Source organism: Protopterus annectens, chromosome 10.part0 (genome assembly GCF_019279795.1).
Source record: "Protopterus annectens isolate FY-2018-M chromosome 10.part0, PAN1.0, whole genome shotgun sequence".
In the NCBI taxonomy this organism is placed as follows: Eukaryota; Metazoa; Chordata; order Ceratodontiformes; family Protopteridae; genus Protopterus; species Protopterus annectens.
In genome coordinates, this window is record NC_056744.1 from 1,610,590,785 (window position 1) to 1,610,608,964 (window position 18,180).

The 18,180-nt window shown below is 43.6% G+C and overlaps 1 protein-coding gene across 3 annotated transcripts in view; it reads right to left on the reverse strand.

Moving 5' to 3' along the window:
* LOC122813790 (major vault protein) overlaps positions 1 to 18,180 on the reverse strand; it is a 402,121-nt gene that overhangs the window by 59,679 nt on the left and 324,262 nt on the right. For all 3 annotated transcript variants that reach the window (XM_044086295.1, XM_044086296.1, XM_044086297.1), the window contains exon 13: positions 13,435 to 13,646. In XM_044086295.1, the coding sequence (XP_043942230.1) occupies positions 13,435 to 13,646 (212 nt within the window). The remainder of the gene's footprint in view (positions 1 to 13,434; positions 13,647 to 18,180) is intronic.

The window sequence follows — 18,180 nt, forward strand, 5'->3', positions numbered from 1 at the left end:
CTGCTTTTTGTTGAACAGCTGCAGGATTCTTCCCAGTCAGTGTTTTCTCCTCAACTTTTCTAATTGGTTTTCTTTTAGGCTCCCCAAGTTTCTTTTTTGTTGGCATCCAGGCAGTTAATTCCATAATGGAATTTACTAAAACTGGCAGTTATCGGCCCTCATCTTTCAGCTTTTTTTTTTTCCGATTGGGAGAGCTGAAATTAAGCTGCCGATCAGTGAGCCATCTTAGAAGTCTCTGCATGATCTGCATTAAACAAAAGGTTGACCAGAAGTCTCGAAGGTCTATGTTGTAGTATGTGTCACCTGTGGACATAGAGTGGAAATAATTCTCTCTCCCTAATTTATTAGCACTGAAAAAAGACAGAGAGATGAATAGGCTGGTTTAGTGTAACCTCTAAAACTACCTTAGACCTGAAGTATTTATTCTCAAAATTACCATATCTTTGTGAAAAATGAGATACGGATGACTCACCATAACAGCTTGTAATTTAGATACTATTCTTGAAGACATCAGAGCAATAAGTAATATTGTTTTCCAATATAAGAACTTCAAATCCACATGGGAGCACATTCAAAAGGAAACAGCATAAAGTATAAATATTTCCAATAGAAAATTAAGAACACAAGAATCAACCATTTGTCTTCTATATGGACGGATATAGCTATCCCTTCCAAAAACTATTTCACATGGGGTAGGGAAGAAAGGTGATCTAAAGGTACACAAGAGAATATGGCTGAAAGATGAATCCTGTTAGAATAGTATGGGATAGCAACACAAAAATACTACAGAATCACAGCTGTCTCTATCTTAAAAAGAAATGTGGTTCTTAGAATGGCACCAAATTAGAAACTATTTTACACTTGCATATTTCATAATAGCAGGTTTATCTTCTTTAATACTTGCTGCATGACCTCAGAAAAGAAAAAGATGCCTAAAAGGTATTAGAATTCTACCTTCCAAGCAGTCAGTTGAAGAAGTTGAAGGCTGGGGTGTATTAAATTCCTCGCACTATGCAAATCTATTCTGCGAGGACGTTTGTGGTAACTGCACTTGACTATTTCCAGAAGGGAGAACCACTGCCGCATGGGCAAAGGGGGGTCACCACAATTACCTTTGGAAAATCCTTCTGAATCTTTAGGAGAACTCTGGTTATCAGAGGAAAGGGTGGAAAAGCACATGGAAAAATTCATGTCCATGGAATGAAAAGACATCCGACTGACAGGACCTGTTGTAAGGAGTCTTGGAGCAGACTTTCTTTACCTGTCTGAGCTGGAGGCAAACAAATTTACATGAGGAGATCCTCACCAATGGACCATGTGCAACTTTCATTTGTGAGGGTCTGTCCTGGTCCTGCTCAGCTTGTTTGCCACAATGTTTTGCTCTGACAGAATGTATGTAGTCTAAAAAAGACAAAAATTAACTGAGTTCCTTGATCCCAGGCTACCACAGCTGATATGCAGAGGAGCTCCCTTGTTTATGTACCACATCACTATGGTGTTTTCTGAGATTAGTAACAGAGGGGCCTGGAGTCCGAAGTTGGTTTAGAGATTTGAGAGCATTTATTAGTGCCATAATTTGCTTAATATTTGTGTGTTTTAACTTTTCTTGTTTGTTCCATGTACCCTGCACTTTCATTCCCTTGGACACAGCTCCCCAAATGCAAGTCCAAGACATCTGTTAAACACTGAGTAGGGACTGGTGGAGAAAATGAAAGACCTGGGTTAAGAGACAACTGATTTGCTCATCAATTCAATTCCCTTTTGATAAACCCCAGCACTGGAATTTGAAATGACAGAGGGTGTTGTTGCAGAGTCCACACTGACTTGACAAATCACTGAATCTTTCTCATGTGAAGTCTGGCCAAGGGAATCATGAAAACAGTAGAGGTCATAAACCCTAGAATTGTGAGATATTCTATGACAGATGCGAGTATGGCTTAAAAATATCAGAATTTGTTCCTTGTAACTCTCCACTTAGACTCCAGGAAGAAATGCTGTCATAAGTATTGTACAGGTTCACAGTTAAGCACTAGGCTAGCTACCCTTGTGGACCATTTTAAGCCTAGACAATTTCCCTTTCTGCACTCAAAATAACCTATCCCATTTGGTTATAGATTTGCCTTACCATCCCATGGTCAATAATTTTATATTACCCCTAATGAGAATAACCGGGATCATACCATAGATAATTTGGGGAGAACCACACATGGGATAAAGCATTTAGGAACTGCCTTTGTCCATTAGTTGTAAAGGGATGTTCCTGGATTAAATTTTCTGTTTCACTTTAAATTTCAATTTTGTACTTAGAATTCTTCCCTCATTCTATCTTACAAGATAGCGTTTTTAACTGTTCTGAAATCCAAACCATAGATTCTTGACTAGCTGTAAAAGTATTTGCAAAAAATCAGGCAATCCTTAACAAAAGGAAAAATGTGAATTCAATCCACAGTGTGCTATTAACAGGAGCCAGAAACATTTTGAACACTCTCAATGCTGCAGATAAACCAAAAACAAAACAGTAAACTGAAAATGAAAACCAGACACACACAGATACAAAAACTGCCTGAAACTGATGTTGATTGAAATGTGATGGCAAGCAGCTTTTAAATCCAATGTTACCAGAAAACTGGGAGGAGGAAGGAGTGGTTAAACGAGACTGCAGACTAAGCATTTTGAATTGTGGAACTAAGACATGAATGTTTACAAAAGAAAGATATAGGACAGACCTCGGAGTCCTTTCTTTCTTTGCTCAGGGGGAACAGGTTTTATTACCATCAGAGTCAGCATCTGAATCAGAACAGGAGGGAACAGGCCAGTTTGACTGGGAAAATGTGGAAAGATCCCTTGAAAATGAGAAAGTAATTCCCACTATGCCAGTTGCAACCTTTTAGAATGATTACCATAACCCAACTATCAGCGGGTCCGGTGCCACAAAGGGAAGTGAAGACCTAAACTCTTGGAAAGATTTACTGGATTGCCAAGGTCAACAGGAGGAAAATCCCGAAAATCCCAAGGGGGGGATATAATCAGTCGGATTGCTTAGGTTGTCCTGTGAGAAGGTCTTCCCTGCCACAGTTTTTTTTTTGGAAAATTTCTTTGCTCGATTCTTGTTAGCAATACCTGTTCTGATTCCTGAAAAAGGAAGCAGAACTGGAAGAAAAGTTTGCTATATTCTGTGAAGGGGAACTGAAAAATCTGGGTAACACCCTGAATTAACTTTACCCTTTCAAAAAAATCCCTTAAAACCTTCACAGATGAAGGACCAAACATTTCTATGAGGAAAGCATTTAAAATTTCAGTTTTAACATTCTCTATTATTTTTGAAGCTGTAACCAAGCAAATCTTCTCAAAACAGTGCGAATAGCAGCAGCTGTGTCATAAGGACATTTCAAAGAACTTTGACTACTTGAGGCAAAGCAAGATACCAGAGAAAAAGTACAGTTTTGTACCTACCATAAATGTAGATGTGGTGTATCCTGATAGTTGTCTTTATTGTTACGGTTGGTTTATCTGCTTGCTGCAGGATACTTTGGGAGAGTTAGCAGTAATACTTTACTATAAATGTAGATGTCCGATAGATATGCAACTGCAGTCCTGACATATGGGGTTGTCCTGCCTCAGGCAGCCCTTCGGTCGGCCAGATTCCAAAGTCTGGGTCCGGCGTCGGCTGATGTCGCCTCTTCCCTGACATCAGAGTGGCTGGGGTATAAAAGCATCAGCCGACGCCATCTTCTTCAGTGTTTCTTGCCCCAGATGCCAGGTGCCCTCCAAGGAAGGCTAAATTTAGAGAATGGATAAAAAATCCAGACATGCACAACAGTAATAAACAGATGCACCATAACAGATATCCCCAGCTAATTAGAAAAGGGGGAGTGGACCCAAAAAAGAGAATTACAGAGGGGTAGGAGGGAGGGAAAACCTGACTGCAGTTGCATATCTATCGGACATCTACATTTATGGTAGGTACAAAACTGTACTATGTCCTTCAAGAATGCAACTGCAGTCCTGACATATGGGTTGAATACCATAGCCAAGCTGGGGGTGGTAGGATCTAAGATAAGGATGGTGTAGCTAAAATGCCCTGCAGGACTGCAGAAGCAAAGCCTGCTCGGGATCTGGAATATAAAGGCAGGTTGTAATGTTTGGAAAATGTATGCACGGAGCTCCATGTAGCAGCCTCTAGAATGTCCTTTGTAGCCACCCCTCTTAGAAAGGCTGTGGAGGTGGCTGTAGCTCTGGTGGAGTGTGGCCTGATATTGGCTGGCACACCTTTTCCATGGAAAGAGTAGCAGAATCTGATGCAGTGTCCAATCCATTTTGAAACTGTTTGTTTGGAAATTGCCTTTCCTTGTACTCCAGCAGCGTAAGCTACAAATATAGTTGGTCAGATTTTCTGTTGGCCTTTGTTCTGTCCAAGTAGTAGCGCAATTGTCTATGTATGTCCAAAGTGTGCAGCAGCTTTTCTCCTTTATTTTGAGGATTGGGAAAGAAAGTAGGCAGGTGAATTGCTTGATTTAGAGAAACCCTGGATATCACTTTTGGCATGAATGAAGGATTGGTTCTTAAAGAGACTCTGTTCTGATGGAAAATGAGAAATGGAGGTACTGCCATGAGGGCCTGTATCTCCGAGACTCTTCTTGCTGAAGTAATTGCCAACAGGAAAGCTGTTTTCCAGGAGAGAAATTGCAATTCTGAAGATGCTGCTGGCTCAAAAGGAGGAAGAGTTAATTTTTCCAAGACAAAGTTGAGGTCCCATGCAGGCACTGGTGGTTTCCTTGGAGGTTTGATATTCTTTATCCCTCTTAGAAACTGTCTTAGCAAAGGATGTGAAAACACAGGTGGGTCACAGTTGTATTTTTGCTGAAATTGCTGAAGCATGTATTTTTATGGAAGAATATGAAAGGCCATTGTGAAGCATTTCTGCCAAGTATTCTAGTATCTGTGGGATGCTCATTACTGATGCATCCTGACCCTTGTTGGCATTCCAGATGTTGAATCTTTTCCATTTGGCTGAATAAGTTTTTCTGGTGGAAGGCCTGCGTGCTTCCAGTAAGATCTCTTGAACTTTTTTGGAGAGAGAGATATGGGAAGAAGTCATGGAACCCTCCAAGCTGTTAGTTGTAATGTTTGCAGGTTGGTATGAACAGTCCTGTAATTGTGCTGAGTTAAAAGCAGAGGCCATTGAGGCAGGGGCCACGGCTTGGTGCGAGTTATGCTCCTTAGTAATGGATATCAGTGCTGTCTTGGCCAATCTGGAGCTATCAAAATGCCTTTCGGTTGTTCTGCTTTGATCTTCAGTAACACCTTGGTCATTAATGGTAGAGGTGGGAATGCATAGATTGTTAGAGAATTCCAGGCTTGAGGATGGTGTGTCCTTGAGCAGAACTTCTTCAGATGATGATTGAGGTGTGAGGCAAAAAGATCTATGTCCGGCCTTCCCCATGCAGGAGTTATTTGTGAAAAAATGTCTGGATGCAACATCCATTCGTGCGGATCCAAGATGTTTCTGCTTAGACTGTCCGGCAGGACATTGTCCTTGCCTGGAACAAACTGGGATTGCAACTGTATGTTCAGTTTCAGGGACTTTTCCCAAAGAGTCATTGCTAGTCTACAGAGGGGTTAAGAATGGGTGCCTCCCTGCTTGTTTATGTACCACATAACAGTGGTGTTGTCTGTCTTTATTAGCAGATGACCTTGCTGAAGAAATTTTCCGAAGGCCTCGATTGCATGAATCACTGCCAACATCTCTTTTTGATTGATGTGCAGATGCAATTCCCGGGGAGCCCATTGCCCTTGAATGCATCTGCCCTCCATGTGCGCCCCCCATCCATGATCTGAGGCGTCTGTTGTAATAGTTTGGCTTGCTTGAGGTTTGTTGAAAGACATGCCTTTGTTTAGCTGGCTTGCTTGTGCCCACCACAACAATTCCTTTTGTAGACATGGAATGAGTGGAATAATCTCTTCTAAGTTGTGGCTGTGTTGAGACCATAAACTTTTTAGGTACCATTGTAGTTTTCTCATGTGTAGTCTTGCCAGTGGGATCAGAAGAATGCAAGATGCCATGAAACCCAGGGCCTGCAGGATTTTCCTTGCAGTCATCTGGGTGTGCTTTGCTAGGTTTTTGAAGTAATCTGGTAATTGTTCTTGCTTTTCTTCTGTGAGGAAAGCCATTTGTAAGTTTGTGTCCAGTTTGGCTCCTAGAAAAATTATTTGTTGGGATGGCAGTAGTCTTGATTTTTGAATGTTGACTGTGTATCCCAAAGCCTGTAGTAAGTGAATGACATAGTCCAAGTTTCTTATCAAGGCTTGCTTGTTGTCCGCTTGTATAAGGCAGTCGTCCAGGTAAGGGTATATTTGTATCCCCTGAAGTCTGCAATGTGCAATTACTGATGCCAGGCATTTCGTGAATACTCTGGGCGCAGTAGATAAGCCAAAAGGCAATGCTGAGAATTGATAATGCTCTGACCCTGCAAGAAATCTGAGGTATCTTCTGCAGCTGTGTCTGATTGGGACATGCAGGTATGCCTCCTTGAGGTCCAGAGTAACCAGCCAAGACCCCTTGCCCAGCATGGGAAGAAGTTGCTGTAACGTCAGCATTTTGAATTTTGGCACAATGAGAAAAGTGTTTAGAGCGGACAAGTCCAGTATAGGTCTCCATTGCTTTTCTTTTCTTGGAACAAGGAACAGTCTTGAGTAGAATCCCTGGCCTTGTTCCTGAGGAGGAACCTTTTCTATTGCTATGATTTGCAGCAGCTTTGAAACTTGTATGAGTGCCTCTGCCCTTTGATTTTGTGGCAGATTTGCCATGCCTTGTCTTGTTGGTAAGGTATGGAAGTGGAACCTGTAACCTTTGTCTATTATGTCCAAAATCCATTTTTCCTTTGTAAAAACGTGCCAATTTTTTGAAAATAAAGATAATTTTCTGCCTAAAGGTGCTTCTCTTTGAGCCTTGGTCGGCGGTGTCAAAGTCAAGTCATTGTGATTGTCCCTGTGGTGCAGTAGAAGTCCCTGCGCCACTTCTCTGATCAGTTGGTTGCCATTGGCGGCCCCTGTAGGAACCTCGGTATTGCCCTCTACCTCGAGCACGCCTGTTTTTTCCCCTTTGGAACTTGTCAGTGTCTGGAAAGGACCAATTCTTCGAAGGCCAATTCCTGCTGAACCTTGGTGGCTGAACCTGGAGGAATTCTTTGACTGTTTGTACTGATTTAGCCTTTTCCTCAATTGATTTCAACACACCCTGTGCATTATCACCAAAAAGCTTGTGTTTTTCCAGAGGTGCATCTAGAAGCTTTACTTTAACATGATCTGGCAATGGCTGTTCTTTTAACCAAGCATGTCTACGTATGACGGCCCCTGTCATAGCTGCCCTACATGAAGCTTCCAATGCATCATAACCACACTGCAGAAAATGATTGCTAACCCGCTGAATATTATGGACCGAATCCTGCAAAGCCTTTCTATCTAAAGGCTCAGGAGAGGCTAACTTTTTCTGCAAATCATCCATCAAGTAATCCTGATACTGAAACATATGGAAAAGACAGTTAAGTGCCCTCATGGCAAGGGTGGTTGAGGTATAAACTTTTTTACCCCACCTCTCCAGGGACCTAGATTCCCTGTCTGTGGGCAAAGGATTCTTGGCCGTGAAGTGGCCACTCCTTTGGGCCCCTGACAATAGTTTCTAGATCAACAGAGTGGGCCTTAAAGAAATGTTTATGAGTTTCAGGAACCCTGTAATATCTGTCTGGTTTGACAGGAGCAGGAGGGAGTGAATCAGGAGAAGTACTGGAGTCTGAGAACACATCATCCAATACATCTAACACTGGGGGTATAGCTAAAGGTCTGTGCTGGGGTAACTTAAGGAAAGTCCGAAGTCTTTTCCTGGAGTCTGAGAAATCCTGGCCCTGCCACTGAAAATGCTCTCTCATGGAGTGGAGAATTTCCCCGAAAGAAATATCCTCAGGAGGAGAGGCAGAAGGAATGGATTCATCAGCATCAGAATCCTCGTAGGCCTGGAAAGATTCTTCCTGGGAATCTGAATGGCCTGACTCACCAGAGTCTTCATCTGAGGAAAGGGTATCTGTCTGCTCAACTCTAGGCCTTTTGTCTGAAGGTGGCTGAGAACCTCTGTCTGGATGAGCCTGAGAGCCCCTGATTAAAGAAATTAGATCTGCAGCTAAAATCATGATCTGTTTATCAGAAGTGGGAGCCTGTGGAAAAGATTTAGGTGGGTGTGACTTAGCCTGGCTGGCATCCTTAGCACGTGTGTAGGCCTTGATGGACATAGACACAGGAGGCCTAGCTGCCCCACGTGCTGGAGTAACTTTGTCCACCGGAATGGTGTCAGGCAAATCTTGGGCTTCGGTTTCAGGAGGAAAGTCAACAACCGGCACCGGGGTAGCCTCCGGGACCGAAGTGTGCGGTAATGTGGTTTCGTCGGCCTGGAGCGGTTGAATTACCGCCTCCGAAGAGACCGATGCACTTGCGGTAGGCTTTAGCGTGGTGTCGGTGGAAGTCGCAGGCCGCGAAGGTCGGTCCCGGTCCTTCCGTTTTTTGGAAATATGTGCTGTCGGTAGTTCCGACGGCATGATATAGGAGTAATTTTCCCCAAAAAGGTCTTCAGCAAATTCTGCCCGGCGCCTAAGTGTGCGCTTATTGAAGCAAGCACAGGCCGAGACGTCGTGGTCTGGGCCGAGGCAGGGAAGGCAGTAAGAATGGAAATCCTTATGATGTATTTGTTTACCACAAGACAAGCAATTATTAACTTTTGCAGTTTTATCTGACATCGGCTGAGGCAAGAAAAGGTTCCCCAACGGGGTACTTAGCTTTTTGATGACTTCGGTATCTGAAAACACAGGAGCTGGCCAACCGGCACTTGCGAACTGCTTCTGCTTCGGGCACTGCGCGACAAGAAAGACTGAAGAAGATGGCGTCGGCTGATGCTTTTATACCCCAGCCACTCTGACGTCGGGGAAGAGGCGACATCAGCCGACGCCCGACCCAGACTTTGGAATCCGGCCGACCGAAGGGCTGCCTGAGGCAGGACAACCCCATATGTCAGGACTGCAGTTGCATTCTTGAAGGACATCACAGAAGCTTTAGTATCTGAAGAAGGGAGATCAGCAATCAGGTTATCATAAGAAGCAACAACTTACACGTGTGCCTGACAATTCACAATTCTGAAGGACAGGATAGAAGAACAATTACCAAACTTATTCAAACCTTTCCCATTTTGTCAGAAAGGGGTAATGCTGGCTGAGGAAAGAAGCTTAACAGAAGCTGCCTTTGATGAGGAAATTACATTATCTAAAGTGCTAGGGCAGGTCTTGCAGTATTTGACTTTTTAGGAGCAGACAGCTGACTGTCAGGAAAAGTGCAGGCTTCCAAAAAGATATCCTGTAAGGCTGACAAAACAGAAGAACAGCTGCAGGCTGAAGAATCTAATTAAAATAAATCATAATATATTTACTGAGATTCAGACAGGTCTTTTTGCTCCCACTGAAAAAAAAAACTCTAATTTTGGTAAAAGTTTTAGGAAAAGATCATTATTCAAAACGGGCATTTCAGGAAAAGCTCTCAGTCAGAATTTCCACCCTGTAGTGACGGAATATGAGAAAGACATCACCAACTAAATCCTGTGCCTAAGAATAATAATTATAATCTGATCAGGAAGAAATTTTCTTCCTTTTATTATGAGGAGAAAAATCATCACTCAAAGACTAAATTGCCTGAACAATCCTTTTGCCAAACCCAGCCAGTTATCTGCACTGGGAGAGAAAAAATGTCTAAGTTTTCTCTAACTTCATAGGAGACTGTGGCCCCAGAAAAGGAGCGGCTCAAGAGAATGTCCCTACCCCAGCAAAAAGGTTCCTCAGTGTAGTACTGTGAAGTACTACACTGAGGAGCCTTTTTGCTGGGGTAGGGACACATCCGCGGTGGTGCAGCAGTAGCATTGTTGCCTCACAGCAAGAGGTTCTCCGGTTTGACTCTTGGCTGGAGTGCATTCTGTGTGGAGTCTGCAAGTCCTCTCCGGGGTTGGGTGGGCATTCGAAAGATATGCGTAAATGGGAGTGCCTTCTTTGAAGGTTGAACGTTGAGCTGGCACCTTGGCGTTTGTGAAAATCTACTGCCAATCATTAGCGGACCGGAGTTCCACTGTGGCGACCCCTAACCGGGAAAAGCTGAAAGACAAACAACAACAACAAACAGTGTAGTTACTGTGAAGGATCATCCCCTGGTACCTTCCCTGAAGCTTACAAGGGTGGTTCTCCCTTCTTAGCAAAGCAAATGTGCAATCACAGAGGATATGCCTGACCCCCAATCCATTGGGGGGGGGGGTGTATCTTGAGGAAGAACATCAGTGGAACCAGGTGAAAAAGATTAGCAGTCTGATGAACAACTGCTGGCCACAGCAGTCATGCATCAGCATCTGTGGAAAGGACAAAGCTTAAAGACTTGTGTCTCCTGGACAACTTTTTTCCTTCTTACAACGCAGGAGAAGGGAGACTTAGCAGGACCCTGGTCCATTTCCCAGCCTCAAAAGATATCCCACAGGAGGATGGAAGAGCCGAGAAGAGTAGGTGGTACCTTCTGACCGACAATGTAATTACTGAGGTAAAACGCTTATCAACTAGCACCAAATGCACTTGCCAGAGCCCCTTCACAACACGGTAATGCATAAGCTGCACACGTTTCCTCACAAAAATGAGTAAAAACGAATAAAAAGTTAGGGAATTTCTACAGGGAGTCAGTGCTTAGAAAGATGAACACAATATATTTATTTACACTAGACAATGACAGTGCTATTTGTAGAGAACTCCTGGTGACAAACGCTCCAGGAAAACACTGATAGGCTAATGTAAATGTACAGGAAGAACAGTTGCCAACATAAACATACAAGACTATGTACAATAAAAATAATAATTAAACAAAGAACAGATGGGACTTCAAAGAGATTTCGCAGGGACAACATTCAAGTTACTAATATTCTGTGGTCCCTGGGTCATGTGTTTCACTAAAAAGGTCACAGAGGAATCTGCTTGAGGATGCTTGTTCAGCGTGCCACTCCACTCAAGTAAGGGACTGTAGATGATATCAGTCTTCTCGGGAAAAGAAGGAGCACAATCTGGATATTTCAAAAGGAAGCATATATGGGATCCAGCAATAAATTCTCCATGGATGTGATGGTCCACAGCTCCTCATCTTTTTGCCTAAATTACAATGAAAGTACTTCTTGAGGGGGAGACAGAAGAGATGGTTTCATAGTGATCTGCCAAAGGTAATTTCATCGAATGGAAAAAAGATCTGTTTGCTGAAACCACCTTCGGCGAACATTACAAATTTGTTTGCCGGGAAGCCCCTGCATCGCCATTGTGTGCGTGCCCCCTCACACTCCCCAAACTTCGATATACCACCTCCAAGGTTGCACAATAGTGGAAAGAAAAACAAACTCTACTGTTGATGAAAGTAATTTACTCAAACAGTACTCATGGCATGAAGCATCAGTACAAAAACTATTTGCTTTCACCAAAACTGCAATCGTCCAAATGACATGTTCCCGAAGACAGAGACCAGTCCATGGTGGACTTCATGAACTAGGGAGTGGAGGTCCTCTTTTCCTTGCTAGTCCTACAGATAAAAATGGTTACGTTTTTAGAGCATCTCTCCCAGGATTTAGAAAGGAGTGAGATCCTCTCCTAATCCAGTTCCACTAGCCTGGGCTCATCTAACATACAAAAAAAACAAGTATGTTACAGGTAACTGCTGTTGGTTGGGCAACAGGACCCTTGCCCTGAGGTAAGAACATGACAGACACAGCACTCAGCACAGAGAAGCCTAGACAGGGACTAGCACTAGCTCCCCAGGAGAATAAGCTTGGAAGATCAGCTCCACTAAGATGTCAAAGACATCATTTATCTTTATAATGTCTATAATCTGAGAACAGTCTGTGGATTTAAATGATGCACAAGGATATTTACACATTCCCTTTAGTCTGGTGGTTGAAATGTTGGAGGATGAGATCTGAGACGACTTTGTGGTCCTTAGTGCAACCCCTTAGTCAGTGCCAGAGAGTCAAAGGACTGATCTACCTGATCAGGCCAAATGAGTATGTTCACCACAATCAAATGCTGGAGAGATGGTAAGGGCTCTCCTGAACATGCCACCTAAAGTGCTGATGGGGATGCATCTCTTCTCCTCCACCCATCTGTCATATGTTTATAAGTATTAGCCTGACCTTGAAGACGTGGGAGCTCACATTTTTGCAATACTCAAGGATCATGTCAGAAAACCTCCTGCCAGTTTCTATGTTGGACATACCCCAGAGGAACAATCGCGAAAAGAAATAACAATCTCTGAGTTTCTCTTCATTTCCTGTAGGAAGCTGGGCTGAAGCTATACTGATTCTCCATGTCATGCTCGTCTATTAAAAGAGACAGCGTCAAAAGTTCAAAGGTAGAACTAAGCATGTGGTCCAGGAGACCAAAATGGAGCCTATCTCAACTTCCCAAATGCCCCAGAACACAGTCTGGTTAAGTGACTTTTTCAAGATCACAGTGTAGGCAAATGGACACTGACAGAGTCAAACCCTGGACTATGGGGAGCAGCTGGTTAATATATTATAGTTTTACTCCTCTGTGCTACCCCATATAAAACACAAGTCCATAAAATACCTCTGACCACGTACGTATATTAGTGGGTTTAAAATACCAACAAAGGTCCTAGTGAGATCAGGGTCACTGCTGACTTTGATTTATGATCTGTTTATTGTAGGGACACAAAGTTTTAGCACTTTAGGCATTGAACTTGGGAATTTTTCAATGATGAACATTAGTATCAATACCTGAACTGCAGATAGTATCAATAGCTGAACTGCAGACATGGCCCTACTAAGATGGAGTGACATCACATAGTACACGATAGGAGGAGGGTTTTACACACACACTCACACACAGACTCACACACAGACTCACACACAGACTCACACACAGACTCACACACAGACTCACACACAGACTCACACACAGACTCACACACACATCCTTCCCCCAGCAAAGAAGGATGAATAAATGTACCAAGTCTGGGATATTAGGGCAGGAACTGCCAGCAGCTGCTCACTGCAGAGGGCCTCCAAAGGCATATCACACAGTTCAATATAAGCTATGAATACATTCCAAGTGAAGCACATGACAAAACAAAATGCCAGCAAAACAGTAAAGGTTTACATTTCTAAACTAAGCAAATTTAAAATAAAAATGCAGAACAAAACATGTAACAAATCGGAGCAAATGCACAATGTTATGGGTTACCAGACATTTCAAAATAGGTGTTAGATGTCATTGTTCCCGGATAAGGAATGACAGACAAGGGTGTATGTGTATGTTTGTGCATGCACATGTGCATACATGAACAGGAAAATAGCAGGGATCGTTACATTACCTGGCTGCAGCTTCTTGGGAGTTTGTAGTGATTTCGATAGCCAACTGCACACTTTTTTGCAATGAGTCTCGTGTGCGCTGATCAACAGGTTCCACAGTCTGAATGTCCACACTGGTGATTACTAGGCTGTTCTGAACAAACCTGAAGGAGCTTCGCAACTTCATGTTGTCATCATAGCCAAACACAGCTGAGCAGATGATCCGATTTGAGTTCTATGGAAAGGAAACAAAACATGAAAACAAAACATGGGAAAAGTACAGTTGTGTACACTTACCATAAATGTAGATGTTGAGTGTATTCACTGTTGCAGTCATTACATTTGGGTTATCTGCTTGCAGGTAGCCCTCAGTTGGCCTGATTAAAAAAGTCTTGAGTCCTGCGTCAGTTGCTGCCCCTTCTTCCATGACGTCAGGTCATCACGGGTATAAAACATGCAGCCGACGCCATTACATCAGTTTTTCTTGCCCCAGATATCAGGTGCCCCCCTAATGGGAAGCAATTAAATATAAAAGTACAAGATATACCTCCAGCTAAAAAGCAAATACACCAAAAAGGCTTTTAAGCACAGTAAAGGAAAGTAGAGGTATCGCCAAAAGAAGTTAGGGGGCTGGAGGGAGGGTAACCAGGACTGCAACAGTGAATACACGAACATCTACATTTATGATAAGTGTACACAACTGTACTATGTTCTTCATGTTTCACTGTTGCAGTCATTACATTTGGGTAGATTCCCAAAGCTATGGTTGGGAGGAGGAATTTAGATAGCATTAGGGCCAGCTATAAGGCCGTGCAAGACTGCAGTGGCAAAGCCAGCACTGGATTTAGAGAAAATTGGCAAATGACAATGTTTGGTGAAAGTATGTACAGAACTCCAGGTAGCAGCTTCTAGGATGTCCCTGGTAGGGACACCTCTGAGAAAGGCTGTAGAGGTTGATGCAGCCCTGGTGGAGTGAGATCTGATCCCCTGGGGGATAGGTTTTCCATGATGCTTATAGCAGAAATGAATGCAATGGCTTAACCATTTAGAAATGGTTTGCCTTGAAACAGCCTTCCCCTCTGCCCCTGCAGCAAATGCCACCAGCAGTTGTTGAGATTTCCTTTGGGATTTAGTCCTGTCCAAGTTGAATCTAAGTTGTCTGTGCACATCCAAGGAATGCAGTATCCATTCCCCTTTATTCTGTGGATTTGGAAAGAAGGTTGGTAAATGAATGGACTGATTAAGAGCCACACTGGATACCACCTTGGGCATGAAGGATGGATTGGTTCTGAGGGACACCCTGTCCGCATGAAAGATGATGAAAGGCTCCACTGCCATAAGGGCCTGTAATTCAGACACCATTCTAGCTGAAGTGATTGCTAAAAGGAAAGTTGTTTTCCAAGAAATAAATTTTAAGTCTGCAGTAGCAGCTGGCTTGAAAGGAGGAAGAGTGAGTTTCTCCAAGATAAAGTTAAGGTGTCCACTTTCCGGGCTTATTTGTGGGGAGTCCTTGTGCAAAATTTGTCCAATTGGTAGCTCTGGGGAGAGGCAAACAGGTCTATATCTGGGCTCCCCCATTTGCTTGTCAACATGTTGAAAATCCTTGGTTCCAGTTTCCACTCGTGTGGGTCCATCAGGTTTCTGCTTAGTCCATCTGCCAGTGTATTTAATTTTCCTGGCAGGGATTGAGCTTGCATGTGTACTTGGTAGCTCAAGGCTGTGTTCCACAATGCCATGGCTAGTCTGCAGAGGGGGTAAGAATGTGTACCCCCCTGCTTGTTTATGTACCACATCACAGTGGTGTTTGTCCATCTTTACCAATAGCAGTCCTGGAAGAATGTAGTCCTTGAAGGCTGTCACAGCATTCTGTACAGCTAACATTTCTTTTTGATTGATATGCAGGTGCATTTGACATGGGTTCCATTTGCCCTGAATGCACTTCCCTGCCAGGTGAGCCCACCATGCATAGTCTGATGCATCTGTTATGGTTTGGGTGGCAGGGGGTGGTATGAAAGGTAGTCCCTTGTTTTGGTGGCAGGCCTCTGCCCACCAAAGGAATTGTAGACGTAGGCAAGGTATGATAGGAATCATAGTTTCTAGGTCTTGAGAATGTTGGCACCACAGGCTTTTTAGGTACCATTGTAGTTTCCTCATATGTAGTCTTGCATAAGGAATTAGAAGAATGCAGGAGGCCATGAACCCCAAGGCTTGCAGTATTTGTCTTGCAGATAGCAGGGTTTTTGTGGCCACTTGTTTGAAGCAGGTAGTCAAATGCATTTGTTTCTCTGGCGTGAGGTAAGCCATCTTGGAAGTTGCACTCAAGCTTGCTCCCAGGAATATAATTTGTTGACAGCGTATCAGGTGTGGTTTCTTTTCGTTTATGGTGTACCCCAGACAAGTTAGAACCCTTTTTACAAAGGCCAGATGATCCAAAAGTATGTCCTGGCTTACTGCCTGAATTAGACAATCGTCCAAGTATGGGTATATTTGAATATTTATTTGCCTGCACAATGCAATAACTGGAGCTAGGCACTTTGTGAATACCCTGGGCGCAGTAGATAAGCCAAAAGGCAGCGCAGAGAACTGACAGTGCGTGTATCCTGCTTTGAAGCATCTGTACCTTCTGCAAGATTCCCTGACTGGGATGTGCAGGTATGCTTCTTTTAAATCTAGTGTTGCCAACCAGGCATCTTTGCCTAGCATAGGTAGTAATTGGTGAAGAGTCAGCATCTTGAATTTTGGAATCTCCAAAAAGGTGTTAGACAGGTCCGGGATAGGACGCCATGAATTGTCTTTCCTGGGTACCAGGAAAAGTCTTGAGTAGAAACCTTGTCCCTTTATCTCTTCTGGTACCAGCTGAATAGCCCCCATGCTTAAGAGAGAAAGTACTTGCTTTTGGGCCTCTGCCCACTGATTTGGGGGTAGGTCCGGCCACCCACTTGGTGTTGGCAACGTGTGGAAGTGGAATCTGTATCCCTGGGACAGTATATTTAAAACCCATTTGTCCTGGGTAATGAGTTCCCAATTCTTTGCAAGAAGAGCAATCTTCCCCCCAAAGGGGCAGTCAGTTGATAAGTGCTTGAAAATTTTAAAAGGAAGTCAGTGAGACAGTTTACCAAAGGGGGGAGTCTAATTTCCAGATTTGGATGTGGAGGCCCCCCACTGCTTAGTTGTGTGCGTCCCCTGGGGCTGAAACCTGGGGTTTTTGCTGTGTCTGGGTTTGGCTTGAGAAGACCAGGAAGGGGCTGGAAAGGACCGATTCTTAGAGGGCCAGTGCCTACTAAATCTAGGAGGCTGAACTTGTAAAAAATCTTTAACAGTTTGCATAGATTTGGCTTTATCGTCCATCTTTTTAAGAACTTCCTTGGCCTTATTGCCAAACAGGTGGTCATGATTTAAAGGAGCATCCAACAATTTAGCTTTAACATGATCAGGCAAAGATTGCTCCTTAAGCCAAGCATGCTTTCTGAGCACAGACCCAGTAACAGCAGCCCTGCAAGAGGCCTCTAATGAATCAAAACCACATTGCAAAGTATGTTTTCCAACTTGCCAGCAGAATGCATTAAATCCTGTAAATCTTTATTTTGCACGCAGTCAGGAATCAACATCATTTTCTGTTTAAGCAGTCCAATAGCATGTTGCTGATACTTTAACATATGAAACTGGCAGTTTAATGCCCTAATGGCCAAGGTTGCAGAAGTGTAAACCTTCTTACCCCATCTATCCAGCGCCCTGGCATCTCTATCAGAAGGGCTAGGATTTTTAGCAATAGAAGCCTTAATGCCCTGGGGCCCCTGTGAAATAGTCTCTGGATCTGCAATAGGATTTTTGAAAAGGAACTTGTGGGACTCAGGGACCCTGTAGTATCCATCAGGTTTTCTGGGAGCAGGAGGAAGGGAATCAGGGGCCAAACTGGATTCCGAAAAAGCATCATCAACAATGTCTAGTACAGGAGGAATAGCTAAACGTCTATGCTGAGGCAGAAGAAGGAAACCCCCAAGCCTCATTTTTCAATCAGAAAAATCCTGGCTTTCCCAGTGGAAATGCTCCCTTAGAGTATGTAAGGTTTCCCCAAAAGAAAAATTCTCAGGAGGGAAAGCAGAGGGAATACAGTCCTCTGCATCAGAATCTTCTTAAGTAGACAAGGGTAAATCCAGATCATCAGAAGAATCAGAAAAAACAGAAACTTGATCAGAAGATTCATAATCAACTTCAGTCCTAGGCCTCTTAGAAGGGGGGAGGGTTGGCTACCCCTGATTAAAGTTATTAGATCTTCAGCCATTCTTATCATTTGTTTTTTAGGCATAGAGGCCTGAGCATGTGGCCTGGGCGTCGGTTTTTCAGACATATATCGAGATTTAGGCCTAGGTAAAGAAGGAGGCATCTGTTTAATATGCAAGTCCGTAGGCCTGAATACACCCTCAGAAGCCGGTGCCTGCACAGCGGTTCCAGACCCATCCAAGTTAGAGACATCCACGGGTTCCATAGCTGAAGTATCTTGCGGCATACCAGACTCCAAATGGGTCTCAGTAGAGGACTGCGAATCAGAAGTAGCGGGTATCAGGGGCTGCAAAAGCGCCTCACTGAGTACTGGCGAACTGGCGACTGGCTTAGGAGAAGCATCGTCGGTCGTTTTGGATCTCGGCGGCCTGTCTAGCTCTTTATCTTAGCGGTTTTTTTTGGAATCTCGGTAGTCGCATGGCTAACCGATGACATTTCTGGATAATTAAACTGAGAACTGAAAGGTTAGAGGCGAAAATGTACTGACG